This window comes from Stegostoma tigrinum, chromosome 7 (assembly GCF_030684315.1).
Source record: "Stegostoma tigrinum isolate sSteTig4 chromosome 7, sSteTig4.hap1, whole genome shotgun sequence".
NCBI lineage: Eukaryota > Metazoa > Chordata > Chondrichthyes > Orectolobiformes > Stegostomatidae > Stegostoma > Stegostoma tigrinum.
In genome coordinates, this window is record NC_081360.1 from 80,412,314 (window position 1) to 80,438,060 (window position 25,747).

The 25,747-nt window shown below is 41.0% G+C and overlaps 1 protein-coding gene across 12 annotated transcripts in view; it reads right to left on the reverse strand.

The window, feature by feature from the left end:
- Positions 1-25,747, reverse strand: part of gtdc1 (glycosyltransferase-like domain containing 1) — a 417,621-nt gene that overhangs the window by 324,990 nt on the left and 66,884 nt on the right. For all 12 annotated transcript variants that reach the window (XM_059647446.1, XM_059647444.1, XM_048534511.2 and 9 more), the window contains one exon: positions 25,362-25,571. In XM_059647446.1, the coding sequence (XP_059503429.1) occupies positions 25,362-25,540 (179 nt within the window). In that variant the 5' untranslated portion in view covers positions 25,541-25,571. The remainder of the gene's footprint in view (positions 1-25,361; positions 25,572-25,747) is intronic.

Genomic DNA, 25,747 nt, shown 5'->3' on the forward strand with positions numbered 1-25,747 from the left:
AGGCACGTGAATGGTGCATGAAAAGGAAGGATTTAAGAGGGCCAAATGCCAGCAAATGGAGCTCAATTAATTTAGGATATCTGTTCGGTATGGATGAATAGGCTGAAGGCTCTGTTTCCACACTGTGCAACTTTATGGCTCTTTGACATTCTTTCAGTCTGTGAATTCCAGATATTAAGAATACAATGAAGAAATTTTATATTTCCCTTTGAGAAATTCTACTAATTAAATGTATGGTGTCTAGTTCCAGATTTACTCGCCAGCGAAAATAATTTCTCCCTACATACGATAACAAAACCCTTCCTAATTTTTAATACACTTTATTATATCTTCCTTAACATTCCCTGCAATGAGTGCTTTGTTGAATTTATTAGAATTTATGAGAATCTTTGAGTTTGCAACCAGTGGGCTAGATAAAGAGGAAGGGTAGAGGTAGCTATTTTGAGGGGGCATGGTTTTAAAGTGACTGGAGGTAGATATAGGGGAGATGTCAGAAGTAGGTTCTTTACTCAGAGCATGGAATGCTTTGCCAGAGAGGATAGTGAAGTCGGGCTCATTAGGGGCATTTAAATGGTTATTAGATAGTCATATGGATGATAGTATAAGGTAGGGGTGGAGGTTAGATAGACTTTAGGGTTAGGGTAAAAGTTCAGCACAACATCGTGGGCTGAAGGGCCTGTAGTGTGCTGTACTGTTCTATGTTCTTTGCTCTACGAAGCAGTAGTAGATATGGTATGCCTGGATTTTCAAAAGTAATTTTATAAGCTACTATAGAAGAGATTATTACTTTGTTAATATTCATTCAAGGAATGTACTGGTTGGTACATCATTTCTTGCCTATGCCCAGCTGCCCTTGAAAATGCAGTGGTGAGCTGCCATCTTGCAGTCCATTAGGCGCGGATGCACCCATGTTACTGGTTGATGTCAGGTAGTCCATTCAGTTGTATTTCATGAAGATGTTTTAGTTGTTTTTTTACAATTGAATGACTTGATCGGACATTTCAATGGATGGTTTAGCGTTTAACCATATTGCAATGGGTATGGAGTCATATGTAGATCAGACCAGGTATGGAGAGCAGATTTCCTTCCCAAAATAACATGAGTGAAACATTTGGGTTTATGACAATCTACAATGATTTCATGGCCACCAATAAATTCTAGATACTTTTTGAATTCAGATTCCGTCAGGGAGTTACCTGGGTCTCTGGAGTACTGGTCAAGCAAGATACCACTATGCTATCACGTCCCCCCACATCAGCAAAATTAGGGCTCAAAGGGCGGTGGATGAATATGTTAGCCGTGGATAATGAATTGATTAATGGACAGGGGCAAGAAGTGGATACAGCAGGGTACTTTCAAGGTGTCAGGTTGTGATTAGTTGTGTGCAACAATAATCAGTGCTGGGGTCTCAGTTAGTTAAAACCTATATTAATGACTTCAATGAAGAGACAGTGAAGAATGTGTCTAAGTGCGCTGATGACACAAAATTAGATATTAAGATAAGCTGTATGGAAGACACAGAAAGGCTGAAGATTAACTAAGTGGGCAACAAGAAGATAACAGATAGAGGACAGTGGAAAGGTATTCACTTTGTGACTAAGAATTGAAAAGGAAAATAGTTTTTAAGAGGTGTGAAAACTGTAAACGTTGATGGTACAACCCTTTTTTTCTACTCTCCTTTGTTTTACATCTTTTTGCCTTGCAGAATTCCCTTCATAAGGGCATTGTCGGTCTAGCTACAGCGCATCAATTGTAATGGTTCAAGGCAGCTCACGACCACCTTCTCAAGGGCAATTAGGGATGGACAATAAGAGCTGGCCAGTGAGCAAATCCCATGTCCCACATTTCATGAGTGAATAATAAATTGTTTAGTTTACACCCAAAGCCCAGCTGGATGAGGGCGTAGAAGGATGGTTTAGTAAATTTGCAGATGACACTGAAGTCAGAGGAGTTGTGGATAGTGCGGAAGGGGGAGATGTTGCAGGTTACAGTGGGACATAGATAACCTGAAGAGATGGGCTGAGAATGAAAATGGAGTTTAATGCAGAAAAGTGTGAGGTGATTCACTTTGGAAGGAGTAACAGGAATACAGAGTATTGGGCTAATGGTAAGATTCTTGGTAGTGTGGATGAGCAGAGAGATCTTAGTGTCCATGTACATAGATCCCTGAAAGTTGCCACCCAGGTTGATAGGTTGTTAAGAAGGTGTACGATGTGTTAGGTTTTATTGGTAGAGGGATTGAGTTTTGGAGCCATGAGGTCATGTTGCGGCTGTACAAAACTCTGGTGCGGCCGCACTTGGAGTACTGCTTACAGTTCCGGTCACCGCATTATAGGAAGGATGTGGAAGCAATGGAAAGGGTGCAGAGGAGATTTGCCAGGATGTTGCCTGGTATGGAGGGAAGGTCTTATGAGGGAAGGCTGAGGGACTTGAGGCTGTTTTAGTTAGAGAAAAGAAGGTTAAGAGGTGACCTAATAGAAACATACAAGATGATCAGAGGATTAGATAGGGTGGACAGTGAGAGCCCTTTTCCTCAGATGGAGATGGCTAGTATGAGGGGACATAGCTTTAAATTGAGGGGTGATAGATATAGGACAGTTGTCAGAGGTAGGTTCTTTACTCAGAGAGTAGTAAGGGCGTGCAATGCCCTGCCTGCAACAGTCGTAGAGGGCAAGTTTGAGGGCATTTATATGGTCATTGGATAAACATACGGATAATAATGGAACAGTGTAGGTTCGATGAGCTTCAGTTTGGCTTCACAGGTTGGCACAACATCGAGGGCCGAAGGGCCTGTACTGCACTGTGGTGTTCTACGTTCTGTGTATTGGTTCTCACAGCAATCTATTTTATCCAGTCCATTGTGCTAAGCTGCTTCTCAAATCACCAAAAGCAGCTCTCTTCCATTTTCACCTTGGATTTGTATCACTGCTTTTTCATAAATATTTTAATTCCAAATGTATTATGCTCAGTAATATCCAGATTTTCTCTCACTGAAAAACATTTTGCTTGTCCTACTTCATTCCTTAGAACTAGTCCCAGCAAAGTTTTCTTACTTAATTTGCTTTGTTTTGCAAGCAAGTTCTCCTGTGTACCTTTTAGAAATTCTCCAGTCATCTTGTCTTTTGGCTGTATTTAGGCAATTGAAGCTTCTAGCAATAACTACTACTACATTTCTACAATTCACTGAAAGCTGCTTACAGTTTCTCTCTTTAATTTCCTTCACACTTAGGGATACAGTCATAGAGTCGTTGATTAATGCTGCACGGAAACAGGCCCTTTGACCCAAACTGGTCCATGTTGACCATGATGCCCACTCAGCTAATTCCAATAGCCCATAATTGGTCTATAACCCTCTAGATCCTTTCCATCTATGTACTTATCCGTTTTTTTCTTTTTTAATGTTGACTTTAATTGTACCTGCTTCAACCACTTTCTCTAGCAGCCCATTCCATACACACAGCACTCTCTGCATGAAGAGGTTGCCCCTCAGGTCCTTCTTAAATCTTTCCCTTCCCAGCTTAAGCCAATGTCCTCTAGTTTTCAATTCCCCATCCCTGGGTAAAGTACTATATGCAATCATCCTATCCATGCCCCTCATGATTTTATAAACCTTAATAAGGTCACCCCTCATTCTCCTCCATTCCAAAGAATGAAGTCCTATTCTGGCCAACCTCTCCTTATAACTCAGGCTACTAGTCCTGGCAACATCCTCATATCTTCTTTGCATACTTTCCAGTTTAACTATGTCTTTCCTACAACACGGTGACCAACACTGTACAACTGCGGCCTCATCACAACTTATACAACTGTAACAGCTCCTATATTCAATGCCTCGGCCGATGAAGGCCAGCTTGCCAACTGCCTTCTTCACCATCCAGTCCAACTGTTACACCGCTTTCAATGAACTATGAACTTTTACTCCGAGGTTCCTCTGTTCCACAACACTCCTCAGGGCATTACCATTTACTGTATTAATCCTACACTGGTTTGACTTTGCTAAGTGCAACACCTCACTCTTATCTGTATTGAAGTGCATTTGCCAATACTCAACCCACTTCGCCATCTGATCAAGATCCCTCTGTAATTTTTGATAATCTTCCTCACTATGAATGACACCTCCTAATTTTGTATCATCCACAAACTTGCTAATCATGCCTTGTACACTCACATCCAAATCATTTATGTATATAATAAATAACAAAGGTCCCAGCACCAATCCCTGCGGCACACCACTACTCACAGGCCTCCAATCCGAGAAACAACCTTCAAACATCAGCCCCTGCTTCCTAACATTGAGCCAATTTTGAAACCAATTAGCTTGCTTTCCTTTAACTCAGTGTGACCTAAATTTCTTGACTAACCTGCTGTGCTGGACCATGTCAAAGGCCTTACTAAAGTCCACATAGGCAACATTCACTGCCCTATCCTCATCTATCTTCTTGGTTATCTCTTCGAAAAACTTTCAAAGATTTGTCAGACATGACTTCCCATGCACAAATCCATGCTGACCATCCCTAATCAAATCTTGACAATCCAAATGTTCATTGATTCTGTCACTCAGTATCCTCTCCAATAACTTACTGATGTCAGGCTCACTGGCCTGTAGCTCCCGGGCTTATCTTTTCCACTTTTTGAGAGACTGCAGGAAATATTAACGTAGATTAATTTTCTGATCCTTTAATCAAATAGAAATACTCTTCAAACCCTCTGAAAGACAAGCAACTCATTTCCTGACTCCTAAAAGCCTGCTATCATCTATAAAGCACTAGTCAGGAGTATGATGGAATACTCCCCACTTACTGATGGATGAATCTGAAACAACACTCAAAAAGCTTGACACCTTCCTCGACAAAGCAGCCCACTTGGCTGTTCGACTGGCACCATATCTACAAACATTCACTCTGTCAACCATCAGTGTTAAGTAGCAGCGGTGTGCACTACCTACACGATGCAGTACAGAAATTCATCAAAGATCCTCAGACACTACTTTCCAAACACGTGACCACTTCCATCTAGATGGACAAGGTCTGCCAATAACATAGGAACACCACCACCTGCAAGTTCCCCTCTGAGCCACTCGCTATCTTGACGGGGAAATATAATCACCATTCCTGTCGCTAAGTAAAAATCCTCGAATTCTTTCCAGAAGGGCATTGAAAGTCAACCCACAGCAGGTGGAATGCAGTGGTTCAAGAAGGTAGCTCACCACCACCTTCTCAAGGGCAACGAGGGATGGGCAATAAATGCTCACCAGCCAATGGCACTCACATCCCACAAATAAGTACAAAAAATGAACGACAATATTATCCTTGATGAATATAGGAATTCCTACTCCGTTCTTGATCACTGCTCTATGTATCCAAAACAAATCATCTCAGTTTACATTCTTGCTTAAGATTTAAGACAAATTTCTGTTACAGACACTACGTTATAAATGCACAAGGCAACTACAGTTCATCAGTATTATTTGTTGTAACACACTCACATTACCGTACATACATTTCAACTGCATTCTAATCTGGTCTATCAGAACTGTCAGCTCTTCTTCAAATGGTTTACTATTCAGGTCAATGAGTACAACTTTGAGCAGCAGTTCCTAAAAGGCTGCAGTTCAAGGTCTACCAAAGTTACATATTGAAGTCCACCATGCACTTCAACACACTAACCTAGAGGCATGATTGCTACAACATGAGTCAAGGTGCCACATCTAAAGTAATTTTTTACATATCAGAACAACTCTTCAAATTTCAGTTCAAAATTTGTTCAGATTTCATAATTCACATACTTGCCTGCACATAATATTTTTAGGTAAGGAAATCAGAATAACAAGATAAACTACACCTGCACGGTTCAAGAAATGTTGGAAGCAAAAAATAAATTAGAAGTGAAGCATATATAGAGTAAATGAATGATTTATAGTAGAGGCTGGAATCAGAAACACAATTAAAAAATAACATAGTGTAAAGTGGAATAAATTATGCAAACATAATTGTGCGCATGACAGATAGTGCACATATCTGCGCTATTTAAAGTCTTTAATCGGATATGAACATTGCTAGTTAGGCTGACCTTTAAGACATGGTGGTAAAAAGTGAATCTGCTGTGGCCAAATTTGCAGATGACACTAAAATAGGTGGAAAGGGAGGCTGTGAGAAGAATGCAAATCAGTTTACAGAGAGACACTGCTAAGTTTAGTTGTGTGGGCAAAGAGTTGGCAAACGGAGTATAATGTGGAAAAATATGAATTTGTTAATTTTGGAATAGGAGAACAAAAGAACAGAATATTATTTAAACAGAGAAAACTGCAAAAAGCTGCAACACAAAGGGACTCTATGGTACTGTTGGTTGTCATTTACGTGAACAAATTAGATGAGAATTTAGGAGGCGGGGTTAGTAAGTTCTCAGATGACACCAAAACTGGTGGTATAAATCACTGTGAAGAAGGCTAAGATTACAAAGGAAACTTGATAAATTGGACCAAAGGTCTGAGGAGTGGCAGGTAGATTTTAATTTGGATAAATGCAAGGTATTGCATTTTGATAAAACAAACAAGGGCAGGACTAATACATTTAATGGTGGGGCCCTGGGTAGTACTGTCAAATAAAGAAACCTAGGGGTTTGGGTACACAGTCCTTTGAAAGTTATGTCGCAGGCAGACAGGGTGGGGGAGAAGCCATTTGACATGCTTGCCTTCATTGGTCAGCTGCATTGAGTATAGGAGGTGGGACATAATACTGGGTTTGTAGAGGTCATTGAAGCCATTTTTGGAGTACTGAGTACAGTCCTGGTCACTCTTCTTTTAGAAAGAATATGATTAAAATTGGATCAGAGATAATGGGAACTGCACTTAGGTGCTCCTAAGATGCTGCTTGGCCTGCTGTGTTCATCCAGCTCCACACTTTGTTATCTCTATAATTAAAATTGGAGAGGGTTCAGAAAGAATTTACAAAGTTATTGCCAGCACTGGATGGCTTGAGTTATAAGGAGAGGCTGGATAGACTGGGACTTCTTTCCTTGGAGCAAAGGAGGTGGAGGGGTGACCTTATAGAGGCTTTTAAAATCATGACGGGCATAGATATGGTAATTGGCAAGTGTTTTTTCCCTTCAGTGGGGTCTTTCAAGACTAAGGGGCATATTTTTTACGGTTAAGAGGTTAAAGATTTAAAAGGGATCTGAGAGGCAACCTTTTCACACAGAGACAGTAATAAGAGCAGGAAAGTTGATGTTTCGGGTGGGGACGCTTTTTCTGAAGGGCCCATTTCTGAAGAAGGATCCAGGCCTGAAACTTTCCTGCTCCTCTGATACTGCCTGGCATTTTCACATGAGGCTAGTTCGCACATGGAATGAACTTCCAAAGGAAGTGGTAAATACAGGTACAGTTTCAACATTTAAAAGACTTTTGAACAGGTACATGAATGGAAAAGGTTTAGAGGGATATAGCCCAAACACAGGCAAGTGTGACTAGTTTAGATTGGAAAATTTGGTCAGCATGGACGAGTTGGACCAAAGGGTCTGTTTCCATGCTGTGTGACCCTATGATTCTATGAAACACAGAAAGCTAGTGCATTGAGTGCAACTGGTAATCAAGAAAGCCAAAGGAACGCTGGCCCTTATTTCAAGGGGTTTGGAGTACACAAGTAGGGTAATCTGTCTAAGGTGCTGGTGAGATCATCTCTAGAGTACTGGGAGTAGATTTGATCCCCTTATGTAAGGAAAGATGTTATTTCATTGGAGGCAGTTCAGTGAAGGTTCATTAGGAGAACCCCAGTATTATGAGCATATGCTAAACAGGTTAGGATTCTCCTCGCTGGAGACTGGAAGGATGAGAGGTGATCTAATTGAAACATACAAGATTAAGGGGTTTGACATGGCAAATGCTGAAAGGATATTTCCCCACATGGGACAGTCCAGGACCAGAGGGCAAAGTCTCAGGCTGGTGAGCAGCCTTTTTGGACCACTGCAGTCTATGTCTCCGAGGTAGACCCATAGTGCTATTAGAAAGGGTGCTCAGGATTTCAACCCAGCAGTGAAATAATAGCAGTATTGTTCCAAGTCAGTTAGCATGAGGCTCAACAGGGTTCCCACAGGCAGTACGTGTTCTCATGCATATGCTGCTGTTGTACAGGGTAAGTGTGTGTGTAAATATATATAGATATAATATACTGGCCCATTTAAGACATCCTGCTCCTACCTTATCCCCATAACCCTTGATTCCACTATCTTTAAGAGCTCGATCTATCTCTTTCCTCAAAGTATCCAGAGACTTGGCCTCCACTGTCTTCTGGGGCAGAGCATTCCATATATCCACCACTTTCTGGGTGAAGAAATTTTTCCTCAACTCTGTTCTAAATGGCCTACCCCTTATTTTTAAACTGTGTCCTCTGGTTCTGGACTCACACATCAGCGGAAACATGCTTCCTGCCTCCAGAGTGTCCAATCCCTTAATAATCCTATACGTCTCAATCAGATCCCCTCTCATCCTTCTAAACTCAAGTTTAACATTCTTCCTAAAAAGGTAGTGGAAAGAAACTCTTTTTAAAGCAAGGCTAAGTAGACACACGATCAGTAAGGTAACAAAAACTATCGAGGGTAGGCAGGAATCAGATCAGCCCATAATCATATTCAATGGTGGAGCAGGGTTGAGAAATTCCTATTCCTAAATTATAAAAATTAATTCATAAATAGCTGCTGTGACGTTCTGGTTAAGAGGTAAGAGCACTTCCAGCTGATCCAAGCTGATACTTTTCAAATCCAATTATTTAACGTATCATCACATTAGCATTCATAACTAGTTCAAGATTCAATAATTTGTGCTTATATATGCATATAACATTTGGTTTATTTAAAAAAAAGGATTGTAGTAAGTTTAGAAAGAGTTCTTCTTTCAGGTTCTCCCATATTATTTCAGGATGCTGCAATGCGTATTGATCTTCCTTCTCCATTGCCTCCTCACACCACTGTGGTATGGGACACCCTGTTTGTGGCATAACGAATTACACTGCTTAACCAGTTTAGGCACTCAACCTCAGGAGACCTATTGTATGTTCAGAATGGCCCTGGCTGAAATGTGGGAAACATTGTATATATCATCAGTGGCAGTCTGTGGGTTTCTTAGAAGTGGCATGAGTCAGATGTGGAGGCACTACCACTGGTCACTAAGAAACCAGTTTTATATGGTCCAAAGACTAGCACCTGTGACTGGTACCAGATGTACAAGTCATGGCAGTTCTCAAGATATCTCATGCAGCCATGCATTACCTGGCTATGTGGATGCAAATAATTTGCAGATTACGAGAATAGAATTCTTTTCTGAATGTGAAGACTGTTGGTTCATGATAGGGTGCTCTGATTGCTGTATGGATGCAACTGATTGACTTACGTGACCCACAGCTAACAACAAACAAGGTACTGCCCTCATTCTTGCACTATGCCTTCCCATATCAAGGCAAGAATAACCACGCAGCCCCCTTCCATATCACACTAGGTCACACTCAACTAATCGACAATTGGCCCATGATTACGGCTACTCCCTCAGTCACCCAATACAATCAGGCTAATCACCAACCGAGCTGTCTGCAACAATAAAACAAAAGTTCTGACCCGACCCTGAAAACATTCTGGATTGTGTGAGATCATCCCCTATATGGCCATGCTTCATCCCCCAGTCAGACTTTCAGGCCATCCCATTAGACTGCAGCCCAACCCCCCGGCAGAACTTGCAAGATTTCCTTGCCTGAGCAGCTAGAAAGGCTTGGACAGAGTTTTGCCTTTGATTGCTAGAAATGGCTTTTCTCCCTCGAGCAGCAGAGGTAGACAGGCAACCTTACAGTGGTTTATAAAATCATAAGGGGCATGATTAAGGTGAATAGCCAAAGTATTTTTCCTGGATTGTGCAAGTCCAAAAGTCAAGGGCGTAGGTTTATGGTGACCAAAGCAAGATTTAAAGAGATACTAAGATAGCACTTTCAAACTCATGACTATTTCTATCCAGAAGGACAAGCACAGCAGGTACATGAGAACACTACTACCTGCAGGCTCCTCTCCAAATCACTCACTATGCTGACGTGGAAATATATTGCCATATTTCCACTCTCGTGGGTCAAAATACTGGAATTTTCTCCCTAAGGTCACTGTGAGTCAACCTGCAGCACGTGAACTGCAGATCACCACCGCATTCTGAAGGGCAACTAGGGACAAGCAATAAATGCTGGCCAGCCAGCAATGCCCATAGCACAAGAGTGAATTTTAAAAAAAAGGGAGTACATCAATACTGTTAGTCTGGTGTTTCTGATTGAGGGAGCCAAACACAAAAAGGCAAGGTAACGCATTGCATCATTGCATTGTGTGAGCATCCAGAAAGGATCAAAATGTGGGCTTTATGATACCAAGCAAACAGACTTGAAATGCATCCTGATCCAGTTCATAAACTAGGCGTGTCTCCTCAGAACAATTACAATGATTGTTGCCAGTACAGCCCACAGTCCAACAGTGAAGTGTAGGAAAACAGCCAACAAAAAGACAAGATATCAAGTCAAATGAGCTGTCCAACATTCCCTTCGACAGGCTTTCCGAAAAGAGGATCTTGAATTTGAATGCCCTTGTCCAAGGGCTGGTATCGATGGCTCTCCTCAACTTTTATGCTGGATCCCACTGAAGGCAATCCCCTTTGATGTGACTGAGGATTGCTGACCAGAACAAACTTCTAGGCTGTGCTAAAAATGGTATAGCAAGACAGCAGTACTGTAAACCTGGTATCACTGGCTGAGAGGCAAAATGTAAAAAGACAACGCCATGCAAAACAAACCTGGATGCTGAGAGCATCCGGGAAGATCTACAGTGAGTGAGTGCTAAGACAGCAAGCAAACCAGCTGGAGACACAGCCTAATCCAGTCCATGAGCTGGAAACATGTCCCTGCAGCACCACTACAATTGCTGGTGCAATCTGAGGTGTATGACTAAAGTGCAGAAGTATATTGCAAGAGAGTTGGAGATGTGCTATGAGGATTCATAGAGGCTAGCAATGTGTGATGCCAATGTTTAAGAAGTGCATGGAGTTGGTGTCCATGAAGCCAATATGAAATTCTTTTGGCGGAAACAATGAGTTGAAGATGCCTGGCACTTGCTTAGACATTACATTGAGAATTTTTGATGTTGAGTTTGTTCACTGAAGTTGAATATTAATGAGGAGAGTTGTGCCACTAATAAGGCATTTAACAAGCAATAATTTCCTTTAATTAATAACTCCGCACTGCCTAGGAAGAATTACAATCCACATTCAATGCCATGCAGCATCACAAGCACACTCTCAATCTTTCTGTCCAACAGCAACGCATCACACTGGCCCAGGCTTGCACGACTTTGCAGACACACTTCATCCTCTGGTTATTTCATCATGCTAACAATAAACTTTTTATTTTACTTTCAGGCATCAAGGACCACAAGATGCAACAACTCAACAATACTCTTTGCCCTCTGGAATTTTCCCCTTGCACTCCTCCCTCTGATTCCATCCCGTCTCCCAACCCTACCTCCTGTCGGGTATTTAGGTTCCCTCCTAACCTTCCACTTTCTGATGCAAAACATTCTGTTCTCAGTAAAGGCCTCAGCTTTATTCCTCTTTGTCCCCACCTTAACGAATTTCAGGCATGACATGACGTTGAACTCTTCTTGTGCCGTCTTCGCCTCAGTGTCCATTTCTTTGGGCAAGAGACCTCTCCCTGTTCCACAGACCCTTTTGCCCAGTTCTAACATTCTACATCCACCTGGACTCCTCCCTCTAGCTATTTACGTCCACTTAAACTATTCATCGAGAACTGTCATTGTAATATTAGTAGCCTCAATTTCTCTGACCCCTCACCAAATCCAACCTATCTCCCACCAAAGTGATTGCACTCTGTGCACTTAGATCAAACCCTGACTTTGTTATTAAGCCTGCTGATCAAGGTGGTGCTGTGGTAGTCTGGTGTACTGACCTCTGCCTTGCAGAGGTTGAGTGCCAGCTCTCAGATACCTACTCTTATCTTCCCCTGCATCATGATCCCACAATGACACATCAGGCCATTGTATCTACCATGGTAACTGATCTCATTTTATCCAGTGATCTTTCCTCCGCCTCACTGCTTCCAAGTTGATGGTCCCCCAGCTTACTTCTATCACCTTCCTAAAATCCACAAAAAAGACTGTCTAGGTAGACCCATTGTTTCAGCGTGCTCCTGCCCCACAGAACTCATCTTTTCCTACATTGACTCAGTCTTCTTTCCCCTGGTCTAATCCCTGCCCATGTACATCTGTGATTCCTCCAACGCCTTATGCCAGTTTCAAAACTTTGAGTTTGCCGGTTCCTCTTTACCATGGATGTGCAATCCCTTTACACATCCACCCTCCCATCAGGAAGGTCTTAAGGCTCTCTGCTTCTACCTCGAGCAAAGACCTGAATCATCCCCACCCACCAGCACCCTCTTCCGCTCGGCCGAGCTCATCCTCACTCTCAACACTTCTCTTTTAATTCCTCTCATTTTCTTCAGATGAGGTGAGGCCATGGGTATGGGCAAGGGCCCGAGTTATGCCTGTTTCTTTGTAGGGTATGTGGAACATTCCTTGTTCCAGTCTTATTCCAGTTCCCACCCACAACTTTTTCTCCAATATATTGGTGCTGCTTCCTTCTCTTGTCCAGAATTGGAAAAGTTCATCAATTTCACTTTCAATTTCCAGCCTATCCTCCCTTTCACCTGGTCTATCTCTGACTCCTCCCTTCCCTTCCTCAACACTTCTGTTCCTACTTCAGTGATTAGGCTGGCTACTAATATCCATTATAAACCCTTCAACTCTCACTGCTACCTGGATTATCCTTCCTCACATCCTGCTTCCTGTAGGGACTCCATCCCATTCTCTCAGTTCCTCAGTCTCCATTGTATATTTTCAGATAAGGCCAACTTTGACAAGGGAGCCTCCAAAATGTCCACCTTCTTCCTCAACCAAGGATTCCCTAGTACCATTATGGTCAGGGCCTTCAACCAGGCCCAACCCATTTCCCGCACTTCCGCCCTCACACTTTCACTTCCCTCCCGCAACAGCCATAGTGTTCCCCTTGTATCTTACCTTCTATCATACCAGCATCCACATCCAGAAGATCATCAGACCCATTTCTGTCACCTCCAATGAGATGCCAGTACCAGAAACATATTCTCCTCATCAGCCTTCTGCAGGGACCATTCCCTCCGGGACACCCTGGTCCACACATCTTTCACCCCCAAGACACACTCCCCCCACCCAACATTCCTATGGCACCTGCCCCTGTAACTGGCAAAGGTGAAACACCTGCCCATTTACCATCTTACCTCCCCAATATCCAAGGGACAAAACATACTTTCCAGGTGATGCAACACCACCTGCATTGCCCAGAATCTAGTCTGCTGTATTCGCTGCTTACAATGTGGTCTCCTCTATATTGGGGAAACGAAATGTAGACTGGGTGACCATTTTGCAGAACATTTACGCTCTCCTTGCAAAATAGCCCCTGTTGCCTGCCACTTCAACACACCACCCAGTTTCCTGGCTAACATCTCTGTCTCATTGCAGCGTTCCAGCAAAGCTCAACACAAGCTGGAAGAACCCATTTCTGAAGAAGGGTCCCAGCCTGACACTTCAACCTTCCTGCTCCTCTGATGTTGCCTGGCCTGCTGTGTTCCTCCACCTCCACATTGTGTTACCTCTGGAAGAACACTACCTCATTTTCTGCCTGAGGACCCTGCAGCCCTCCACACTCAATTTTGAGTTCAACAATTTTAGGGCCTAAACTCTCCCATGTCCTCGCCCCCTACCCCACACACCAGGCCTTATTATCACATAGCCTGCCATGTCACACCACCTATTGTCAGTCACTAATAATGCCCATAAGCAATTATTCACCCTCAGCCAGATTATTATCAACTCCTTTGTCTGTTCAACTGTTCTATCCTACAGTTTACTCCCTACCTCACCCACCCTCCCTATTTTCTGCATATAAACTGTCATTTTCCCAGCCCCCATCAGTTCTGAGGAAGGGTCACTGGACCAGAAACATTAACTCTGATCTTTTCTTCACAGCTGCTGCCAGATCTGCTGACTCTTTCCAGCAACTTCTGTTTTTTTGCCTAGCAAGAAACTCACCTCAGCGCTTGGCAAATGCATAGCAGCAGGAAATTGCTCCTGACACAAAATAGCCTCGCTGGGATTCTTGTATGATTTCTGTGACACAAGTCTGCCATAGCTCACGTCATTGAGGCCTTTGTTAAGATTCCACCCTATGTTTCCATTTGGCTTCTTTTGTCATAGACGATATTTTGTAGACAAATCTACATTGCACAGATACCTAAATAAAAACCAAGAACAGTGGATGCTGTAAATCTGGAACAAAAACAAAGTTGCTGGAAAAGCTTAGCAGGTCTGGCAGCATCTATGAATGAGAAAAAAAGAGTTAACGCTTTGGGTCTGGTGGCACTTCCTCAGAACTGTGTTGTTGTTGCACAGGTACCTCCCCAGCTATGTCAAAGCTTCATTTAACACAAATTATAAGCAGGTCCCCTGCAATTCTACTTATTGTGGCCTTACAGTACTTAGATTCAATTAGCTAGAGAAGTGAATCACAAAGTACAAAAGTATAGCTGCTCGAAATCTGAAACTAAAAGCAAAAAACGTGTAGACCATGAGTCAGGATCTGTGTGAAAAACAGGTGACCCCTCCATTTACTGAACACATGAAACATTGATTTGTCTCCGTTCTACAAGTAAGGGCTGACTCTTTCAAGAAAAATTAGACAATCGTAGGTTCACAATAGCTGAACATTATTTTGTAAATCCTCTGAACGTCTAGATATTGCAAGGATTCTAATCTTCATTTAGAATACCAACATGTTTCTTATTACTTTGGCTGGTGGTTCTTGAGTGGAATAAGTAGTGGTGATTAGTCCATGACCAGTCTCGCACGCATTATTTTGTACAGTTCACACAATTATAGAGCATAAAAACAGGCGTTTCAACCCTCGTCTACATCAAACAAACTCCAAACTATAGTCACCAGTTCATCCGCACTTGATCCACAGCCTACTGCGGCCTGGCAAGCAGATGCTTCTTAAATGCTGAAAGAGTACCTAACTCTATGATTCTCTCAGGCAGCATGTTCCATATTTCTATCACTGTCTGGGTAGAAAACATCTTCTTTTAACCACTTACTCCTCACCTTAAACTTGTACTAATTGGTCTTAGACACTCCTGCCATGGATAAAAGATTCTCATGATCTACTTCATCAGTGTTACTCAATTTCATACACCTCAATCAGATTTCCCTCTTCAGTGTCCTCTGTTTCGAGGAAAACTAACCCAGCCTATCTAGTTTCTACTCATAACTGAGGCTTTTCATCCCAGGCAACATCCTGGTGAATCTTCTCTGCACCGTCTTCAGTGCAATCATGTCCTTCCAATAGCGTGGCGACAAGAACTATACGTAGTATTTCATCCGAGGCCGAACCAATGTTTGATGAAACAATAACAAGACTTCCTTGCTCCTATATTCCATGCCCCGGCTAGTGAAGGCAAGCAACCTGTATGCTTTCCTCACTATTCTATCTGGGCTAACACCTTCAGGGATCTATGGAGTTGTACACCAAAGTGCCTTTGCTACTCAATACTCCCTAGTGACCTGCAGCCTGAAACCATCTTACCTCACATTCAACACCACCACCAATTTTTGTGTCATCTGAAAACTTATTAATCACACCTTCTACATTCACAGCAAATTGATACTGCATGTAACAAACAGTAAGGGTCTCAGCACCAAAATCTGTGGTACACTGCTAGTCACAGGCTTCCAATCACAAAAACAACCCTTTGCCTCCTATTTGTAAGCCAATTTTGGATCCAGTTTTCCAACTTGCCCTGGATCCCATGGGATTGTACCTTTTGAACCTGCCTTCAAAGTGGGATCTTGTCAAAGCATTTGCTGAAGTCCACAGAAACCACATCGAATGCACTACCCTCAATACATTCAGTCACCCTTTCAAAGAACACAATTAGTCAGAAAGGATCTGCACTGTCTATCCCTGCCTTTCCAAGCTTTGACTGATCCGGTCCCTGAGAAGGTTTTCCAATAATATCCTGAGAATGTATGCACCATCATGCCTGCTAAAAATCTCTAATACTTCCTCCTTACCTATCTTAATATGTTCTAAAATCTTGCCATCGCACCTGAAATCCTTGGCTGCAATGTCTTCCATCTTTGTGAACACAGATGAAGAATATTCATTTAAATACTTCACCCACAATCTCAAGATCCATACACAGACACAGTCTCCAGTAGGCAACACTCTTTCCCTAGTAATTCTCTTACTCTTAATATACTTTAAACATAGAACAGTACAGCACAGAAACAGGACCTTCAGCCAACAATACTGCGCTGAACATAACGCCAAGTTAAATTAATCCCTTCTGCCTGCCCATGATCCATATCTCTCCATTCCTTGTTTGTTCATACCTTCTGGACCTCCAATGTACTTTATCATGTCCATGTCTTCTCTGCCAGGCATCCCTTCTATATCTGATTATATTTTGCTCCCAACTTTATACCCACTCTGTGCCTAAGCCCCTGCCAAATTAGTTTAAAACCTCACCATAAGAATGAGCAAATCTCCCAGCACATTTATTGGACCCATTCTTGCTCAGGCACAGCCTGTCAGCTTATACAGGTCCCACCCAGCCCAGAAGCTGTCCCAATGATCCAAAAATGTAAAAGTCTCCCACCTACACCAGCCCATTGGCCATGCGTTCATCTGACCTAGCCTTGATCTTTAATCCACTACCTAACTCTGTAAATTCCTACTGCAGCAATTTTTCAAAACAAACGTCCAACAGGGAGGCAACATTCAAGAGTCTGGTCTGACGCTACAGAATGCCTGTCTGTTCTTTTGTCACCTTTCCCTCAACTTAGTCCAAACTGGCCCACCCCATTTCCTCAGCCTGTGGATTCTAATTCTGAACTCCTTAGTCATGAGGAACATCCTTCCTGTGTTTACCCTGTCTAAGCTATACAAAATGTTGCATTTTAATATGTAAGCAGAAACATAATCTTTTGATGTCAAAAATTGAAGGTGCGAATATTCAATTACAGGGTTGTTGCATCTTTGTCATAAACAGGTGATCACGATATAACCAGGTTGTTTTACAATGACTGTATTTAATCTAAGTTGCAAAATGAATGTGCATATAATGAAAGGCTACACATGGACCACTAACAAATGTGAAACTCATCAACCACTAACACTTTGTCGTATGCACCTTTGGGCCATCAGTCTACTAAACTGCCCTGTTAAGAAGTAAAATCCTGACAGCTTCTTTACAGTGTACCACTTCCTTCTGATTGTCTTCCTAGAAAATTACACAGTATAGACTTTAACTGGTACTACTTCATTGATATACCGTATTACAATTCTTTAGGGCAATCCTTCCTGCATCCAGTTCATGCTACAGAGTTCTGAGGAAGGATCACCAGATCCGAAAAGTAACTCTGATCTGTTCTTCGCAGATGATGCCAGACCTGCTGAGCTTTTCCAGCAACTTCTGTTTTTCTTCATACAACAGTATCAAATCACCTGGGATGATAGAATTTGTGTTGTGCAACTTCATCACATGCAATACACAGTTTCTAACTCTACACGTGTTTAGTTCATTACTTCGTTTCCCTTTGCAAAAATAAAAATGAAGCTGTTGCAAACTTAAAGTCAAACTTGTGACACAACATCCAGACAACTCCATCCTTCTTACAATATGCCAATTAACTGACTCACCCACCCGAAGAGGGTGAACTCTTGTTGGTAGGCTGAACGTGGACATGGATGCTATTGACAGGTAATTGAAGCTGACTTTAGAAAAATCAGAGAGACTAGCTAGTGATGTTCTTTCATAAATTGTGCCAAATTCTAAGTATTCAATTCCTTTCATTTAACTTTTCGCTCAAAATTTCCATTAGTTTATACATCAAAGAAAATTGGGTTGTCATGATTTCATAGAAACAGGTAGTTAATGAAATTTCCCCTCGTTAATCATAAATCACAAGAAAATAACAAATAAATACAAGCTATGCAAAAGACAGCTCATACCACCACTCATCATGAATTCAAACCCACTGTGGCACAGAATGAAACAGTTTCATGACTAAAAAAGAAACACAAAAGAAAATTGTAAGCTTTCAGATATATAGCAATATCCCTGAGTTTAATCTGATTGCAGTTTCACTCCACAAAATGTTGAACAACTATATTGCCAAGTCAGTGGGCAGACACATGTGACAAAAATATTTCATGACAGGAAATCATTATTAACCTGGTGGTTTTCTGGTATTTCTGTTGTGGAAATTTTTCTGTAATTTTTTCAAGGTTTGCACCATGTGTTCTCTCTTACTCAAATGTTGTTCTGCTGCAGTTTAATCTTCAAAGTTTAATGAAGTCCCTACCTGTGCAACAGAAAAGTACTTTACGTATACAAGCACATGTTCTGGGAGACAGCCTTTCTATAAAAGCACCACAAAAAACTGTCCTCAAAACCATAACCACAACATTTTACTAGAGATTTTTAAGCAGTGTAACTTGAAAGTTAGCCTCTATGAGGCACTGACATGTTCTTAATTTCCAATAATGATGATGACTTCAAATTTGTTATCTGACAAAACACACAGTGAAAACCATTTTGTTTTTAAATGGAGCCAAAAATACACACATTGAGGAGTAACAGACACACCATGAAGCTGTGACTGCAGGGACTTTCCCCTCCCACACAACACTGTTAGTCATCGCGTTTTAAAGTTTCATAATCGGTAATACAAGCTAAAACTGCTTAAGTAATTACACTGGATGAAGCCTCTTTCAAATGTTTCAATATTCAGTACAGAATCCACCCCAGAAACACAGGAAATAGTTGAGGGGGAGGAGGAAAGCATGAGCAATGACTTCTATATGTGAATTTGGAGGAGAGCTATTATCCGCGTAGGTATGATCACATAATTCTTTGAAAGGTGTACAAAGGCCACATGCAAATAAAACGTGGTCATTATCGTGCATGGATACTTGATCCTTTCAGAACTAAGTAGCCAAATAATCCTTCCCATTTGGCGGAATGCAACTCCCTTTCTGCTTTTGCTCTAATTTTGCTTTGTAGGCATGTATAAAGTAATAGCATAACAGCACCAAAACAAACAGTAAAATAGTTACAAGTAGCACCAGGCCAGAACAAAAGAATTATGGGAAAACTTGCGAGGAGAAAGGGGCAGCATAGTAACTCAGTGATTAGCACTGCTGCCTCACAGCACTGGTGACTGCTTGGAGTTTGCATATTCTCCCTGTGTCTGCGTTGGTTTACTCCGGATGCTCTGGTTTCCTTCTATAGTTCCTAGATGTGCAGGTTAGGTGGATTTGCTAAGCTAAATTACCCATAGTGTCCAGAGATTTACTGGCTAGGTAGATTAAGCATGGAAAACGCAAAGCTACAGGTATAGGTTGGAGGGTGGAGGGTTGGGGAAGAAATGGAATGGTCTGGGTGGACTACTCTTTGGAGGGTCGGTGTGAACTCAATGGGCTGATTGGCCTGCTCCCAGACTGTAAGGATTCAATTAGTTACCCTTTTCTTGTCCCCACCCCTCCAAGAACATATACTTCTAAAAACAATCCAGCAATAAGCTTTATTTATCTAATTCAGATTGGTTCAATTCATAACACTCTCACTTCTAAATCTAAATGATAAAAGACCAAACTTCACTCTAAGCTGACTCTTTACTACAGTGCTGAGGGAGCATTACATTGTCAAAGGTATTGGTTTTTAAACCGACATAAACCAAATCTCTCTTTGCTTGTTCACATGAATGTGATAGATCCGGTAGTACTGTTCAAAGTGCAGACAATTACTTGGTATACTGGTAAACAATGTCCTATCATCGAATACAATTAAAACAAAATTTAACAGATCATTCATCCAATTAGGAGTCGGTGGGATGTTACAGTATACACATTTGTTGCCACGTTGACCAATATAATTGCAGTTGGAGCTCTGATATAATACATAAGCCCAGATATCCCAGAGTCAGAAACTCTGTATCTGGCTCTAATTGGTTTAAAAGCTACCCACCCATTTTCAGATGTCTTCTGCATTGGATTCTTGGACAGGAAAATCTGTTACCAAACTGTTCAAAAGTCCAGGAGTCCCAGCAACATAGAAAATCTTCATAGAAAATACTTGCCAAGTTTTACAGCAGTAGGTGTACCATGTTCTGGGATTTAAATGTCCCACAAGACAGCCAATCACTTAGACAGCTCCTATGAAAGGGTGAAAATGCAAGCTATGTGTGGGGTTACGGCAGTAGTTAAGTGAGGAGGAAGGTATCAGGTGGGAAAGTGCTTACAGTACAGTGCCAGATGGATGAGATTATTAGGTGCCCGATGGGTAGGATGCCAGATAGGAGAATGGGATCTGGGGAGATGTAACTTAGGACATCAATGGTGTGTTGAGAGATTGGTCTAAGAGTAACCCAAAGGTCGGAATAGGATTGTAAATTGTTTGGCAGAGTGGTTAGCACTGCTGCCTCACGGCACCAGGGGCCTGGGTTCGATTCCACCCTCGGGCGGCTGTCTGTGTAGAGTTTGCACGTTCTCCCCGTGTTTGCGTGGGTTTCCTCCGGGTGGTCTGGTTTCCTTCCACAGTCCAAAGATGTGCAGGCCAGGCGGATTGGCCATTACCATTTGTCCATATTGTTCAGAGATGTGTAGGTTAGGTGGGTTATAGGGGGATGGGTCTGGGTGGGATGCTCTGAGGGCCGGTACTTGTTGGGCCAGGGGGCCTGTTTCTACACTGAGGGATTCTATGATATGACTTAACATTTTCTGGCGAAGCTATTAAGCTTAACTGAGTTAAAATTTCCCAAGGTTTCTAACTTTTAAACATGTTTTCAGACAGTTCCAAAAACAGGTTATTGTCAACAAGAGGTTTCCAGTTTCCAGGCAATTCCCACAGAGTCTGCTGCATCAGGGAATCCAAATGGTCCCACAGTTCTAATGACTGTCTGGGTAGTAGAACTTTTGGACGAGAATACGCAAAGTGTTTGGATCATCCTGAAACTTGGTCAACCACTATATGAATGCCAGTTGTTCCTTTTATTCAAAATCCACTTCTAAACATAAATATATCAAAATATTATGAAAATTGGTAATGCATCCTCAGCACCCAGATTTTAAGCTTTGGCATGCTCCAATTTCTGCTTTGCAAGTGACTTTGACAAATCTTCCTTAGGTTACCCAAGAAATGTAATTATTAACCATCCATGATTGTCATGCAATCTTTAAGAATTACAAACAAATCTCCTGCACATGTGCTATGAGCAGCCAGAAGAAAAATGTAAGCGCTTTCATTTCTTGTGAACATTTTTCATTGCGAAATATAAAAGTGGAGAAGTAAGGTGTAAAGAAATGACTGCTTCATCTGACAGGCTAACCAGATTTGGCAAACCCACTAAAATATTTTCCTAGGCCTATTCAATGCATGTTCAGAGGTTTACTGATTAATCACACCCTGTAGTAAATTGCAATTTTACACTTTGTAATGGTTGTAAAATTGCAATATTTCTCCCAAAAGGTAAAAATCCCAAAGACAGAGGATAATAGGCATGTCTCTTTCTTACGCCTTGCAGTAATTTACCAAAAATGCACATATTGCATTTGAAATAATTATTTTAAGAGTACAATTTTCCAGATAGTGCTTTTAAAAGTCAGAATTTAGGCAAGGTTTAAGCAAAAGGTTTGAGCTACAGGCAGAGGCTGAATGGAGTCTATTTTCCCTGCAGCATCAGAGGCTGACAGGTGACATTATAGAGGTTTATAAAATTATGAGGGGCATAGATAGGATAAATAAATAAGGTCTATTACCCGGAGTCAGGGAGTTCAAAACTAGAGGGTGTAGGTTTAGGTGGGAGAGAAAAAGGGATCTATAGGGTAACTTTTTCACACAGATGGTGGTGCATGTATGGAATGGACTGCCAGAGAAAGTGGTGGAGGCTGGTATAATTACAACATTTAAAAGACATCTGGATGGACACTGATATGGGCCAAATGCTGGCAAATAGGACTAGATTTATTTAGGATATCTGGTCGGCATGGACAACTTGGGCTGAAGGGTCTTCTTCCGTGCTGTGTATCTCAATGATTCTATGGCTCTAGAGAGGCTGTACTTCCAGTTAACAATGTGATACTGCAACAGATTCTTCTATCTAGGCTCACAAGGCAATGCAGGATAAAGAATCTTTATCTAATGCTAACCAAACAAGATAATGCCATATCAGCTGACAGGAAGAAAAAGGCTGTGCTGAGAAACACTCATGCTAATGCCAAAAAGAGTTTTATTTATTGTATTTAATACATGACATATGTGTAATTTCCAGCGAACTAAAAATTTATATGACCGGTTGCAAACCCTTCAAATCAGTCATTTTATAATAGTTTGGTTGACTTGCATTAGGATGGTTTAATCTACAAAAATATTCTTACCAGAAGATGGGGCGGATGTAAAGGATGAGATTTTAGTTTTTCAACGACAAGCGTATGTTCATATGGGAAGCTCCTCCTTTGGCAAATATAATCGGTTTTCCATATTCCTAATTATTCTCCTAATTACATAGTAAGCAGCAACATTATACCTCAAGTGTACGGAAATCCAATTGAAAATATCTGCCTGCTAAAGGAGGCGCTAACTTTAAATAATAAAAAGCCTGCTGCACTGCAGCAAATTAACAGCAGATAAAACACAACAACTAAAGCAAACAATAAAACTGCAAACTGAAAAAGAAATGAAAGATTTGTCAAACCTGACGACGGAGTACCAGCACCAGACTTGGGTGCTCAGTGCCAGCAAGTATTGCTCAACCTTGAAGTCGAGCAATCCACTTGCACCTCCGGCTCTGTTTTACCAATAAAATAAATTCCTTAAAGAAACTATTCATAAGCATTTTTAACAAGGCATAATGAAAAAGAAATAACACCCATGGCACAAAACAGGCACAACACTTGGCCTCGGTTCTTCACAAAAACATACCACTGCCCCCCATCGTGTATCCTCTATAAATGTTTTATAGTACTGCAGTATGACTTTATAAGGAAAAGATGTACTTGGTAGCAGGGCAGGGGAGGGCAGAAAACAGCCATCATCTCTCACAACTTTAAGGCATTAAATTCTTGTATTAGTCTTACTTCCTCAACATTCTATCTTCGAAGACCTTTATTTCAATGAGATCTGATTGAATCTAAAGTTGTGCTGAAGCAGCCATTTTGTGTTATAAGTATGATCTCAAACAGCCAGCAGCCTAATCAGCTACATGTAGTGTCACAGCTAAGATGACACATGTTTCAACCAATGTCATACTTTTATATTTTATATAATGCTCAGAGGAGCAACAACACATTATCTGTTACCCATGCTAGAGGTATGGCTATCTGTACAGCAACAAATGCCACCATTGCAGAGATCTATTAGTTTGATACAGATTTGTACTGAGACCACAGACATCTGGAATGCTAGTGTTCTCCATTGACTATTTACATTGTATCCATGAACGCAATTATAAAAATGCACTTATCACATTGCTACAAAGAGCAGAGAGAGGAAATGTTCTCCTTGTTTATGCTGGCCTAGTTCCAGGCTACTTTTTGTGCCTACCAAATAAGGCCCTAAGCTTTCACAAGTTTTCAAATAGTGGACACAGCTCATTAGATGAAAATACAAATAACCAACAGATAACCATTTATAATATCTCACCAGGTAACTGGAGGAAATGGCTAATAAGTCAAGGAAATTGTATACGAAAGGAAAGAGAAAGATAAGTCCACCAAAAGCATTCCTGTTCCATGTCCCAACTGTGAATTATGGAACAAGTCTGAAGGCCAAATGGTTTGTAGTCAAGCTGTATTAATTGGTAAATAAGTAAATTTAAGTAATCACATTTCTGACATGTTAACTGGAGAGAATCATCTAAACAGAAAATAACTTGCCTGCTATAAAGTTTTGTTCAATTCCTTTGGAACTTTAGCATACACAAACTCTTTTCTATTATAACATCTAAGTTTAGTAACTTTTTTGATCAATGTTTTCCATGTCCTTTTATAATACTGGTAATACCAGTCAGTACTAAATTGAATTGACTAATCATAACACAAAACCAGAACAATTCCGTGTTCAAAATATTCCCTGGACTAACTTAAAACAAAAATGGGATTCAGGTTCAACATTCTTAAAAAATATAGCTACGCTTCTCACAAGGCTACATCGGGATAATCTGAAAGTGAATTTAGGTGTAGGTTAATAATAAATGACAAGAAAAGGATAGCCTTCAATGCTACTTAAAGTGTAAATGTCACCACCAATAAAGATTATAACAATGAATTTGTTAAACATGAATAGACATCCAAAAGTAAATGAATGATACCATGTACCTATTCTGAGGTTTGTGGAGTTATTTATTCAGCGCTCATTCTTCATTCTTGCAAGTAATCATTTGGCTTGGAGCAAAGCACTGACCAACATGTCCAGGTAGTTGATGTGTGACGACGTTCACAATGAAAGATGAATAATTGTTATGTAGCCATTCTATCTTGACAGATTTGTAGTTAACGAGTGGGAAACAACGCTTTTACTTATGGATAGAACGAACAAATAGCATTCCCACATATTTGTTCTTTTTTTTCATATTTTCTACTGAAACAATAAATTTTGATTACATTGTTAAGTGAAGCAACTTGGAGGATGTCTCAGTCTTAAAATGTATAGGAGCCAAATTAACAACAGACTTAGTCACTAACGTACAGTTCTACAATGATCGTGTAATTTAAATTGCTTATATTACTGCAGCTTTCTAACAACATCAGATTCAGTATCTCCATGAAGCCAGTTTTCTCAAAATATCATCAGTGTTCTCCACACATTTTCTTGGAAATGTTTAAATTAAACTTCCACTGTAAACATTCAAAAAGGTGCTTGGAATTTAATCACAATACTTTTCAACTGATCGATTTTAGAAAGGACATGGATGACAACATTCTCTTTAATGCAGTGTCAAAATCGCACATTGGAAATGAACAGCTTTCATCACATTTTAATACTCCTTCTGCCATGAAAATATTCAATAAACAGAAAGAGTGTTAGAGAATGTGACAGCTACTGTGACAAAACGTTTGGCACAATATCGACATTGAAGATCAAGTTAATAAAGCTTTAGAAAGTGTATAGGGAGTTCCCCGGCTATCCCACATAATAACCACTTCCAAGGCAGTTAAGCTCTTGTGGGTCTCCCCTGTGTTTGCATACCTGTAATTTTCACTGGGTGGTATTGTCTGCATGAAGTAGAGTGCAGCAGTACGAGCTCTCCAGTGCCATTTCTTAGCTGGCAAGGTAAAGACAGAACATCCCTTGATGTCCTCTTGAAGAAGGTCAAGTAGCTGTTTATGGGAACCCCCATAAAAGGCTTCAATCATCAGGACACTCATAATGGTCGTGGTAGACTCATGCTACAAGTACCTATGAGTAAAACAAAATGTTAAATGAAGTTAGCAGTTATTGCAAGACAAGCACTTTTTTAAAAAAGCTAGGCTGTAAATTAGGGTTTCTTAAGCACCAAATGAAGCAAAGTCACAACTTGTAAAGACAATCATATGATGCACCATAACATTAACCACACAGCACAAAACATGGGA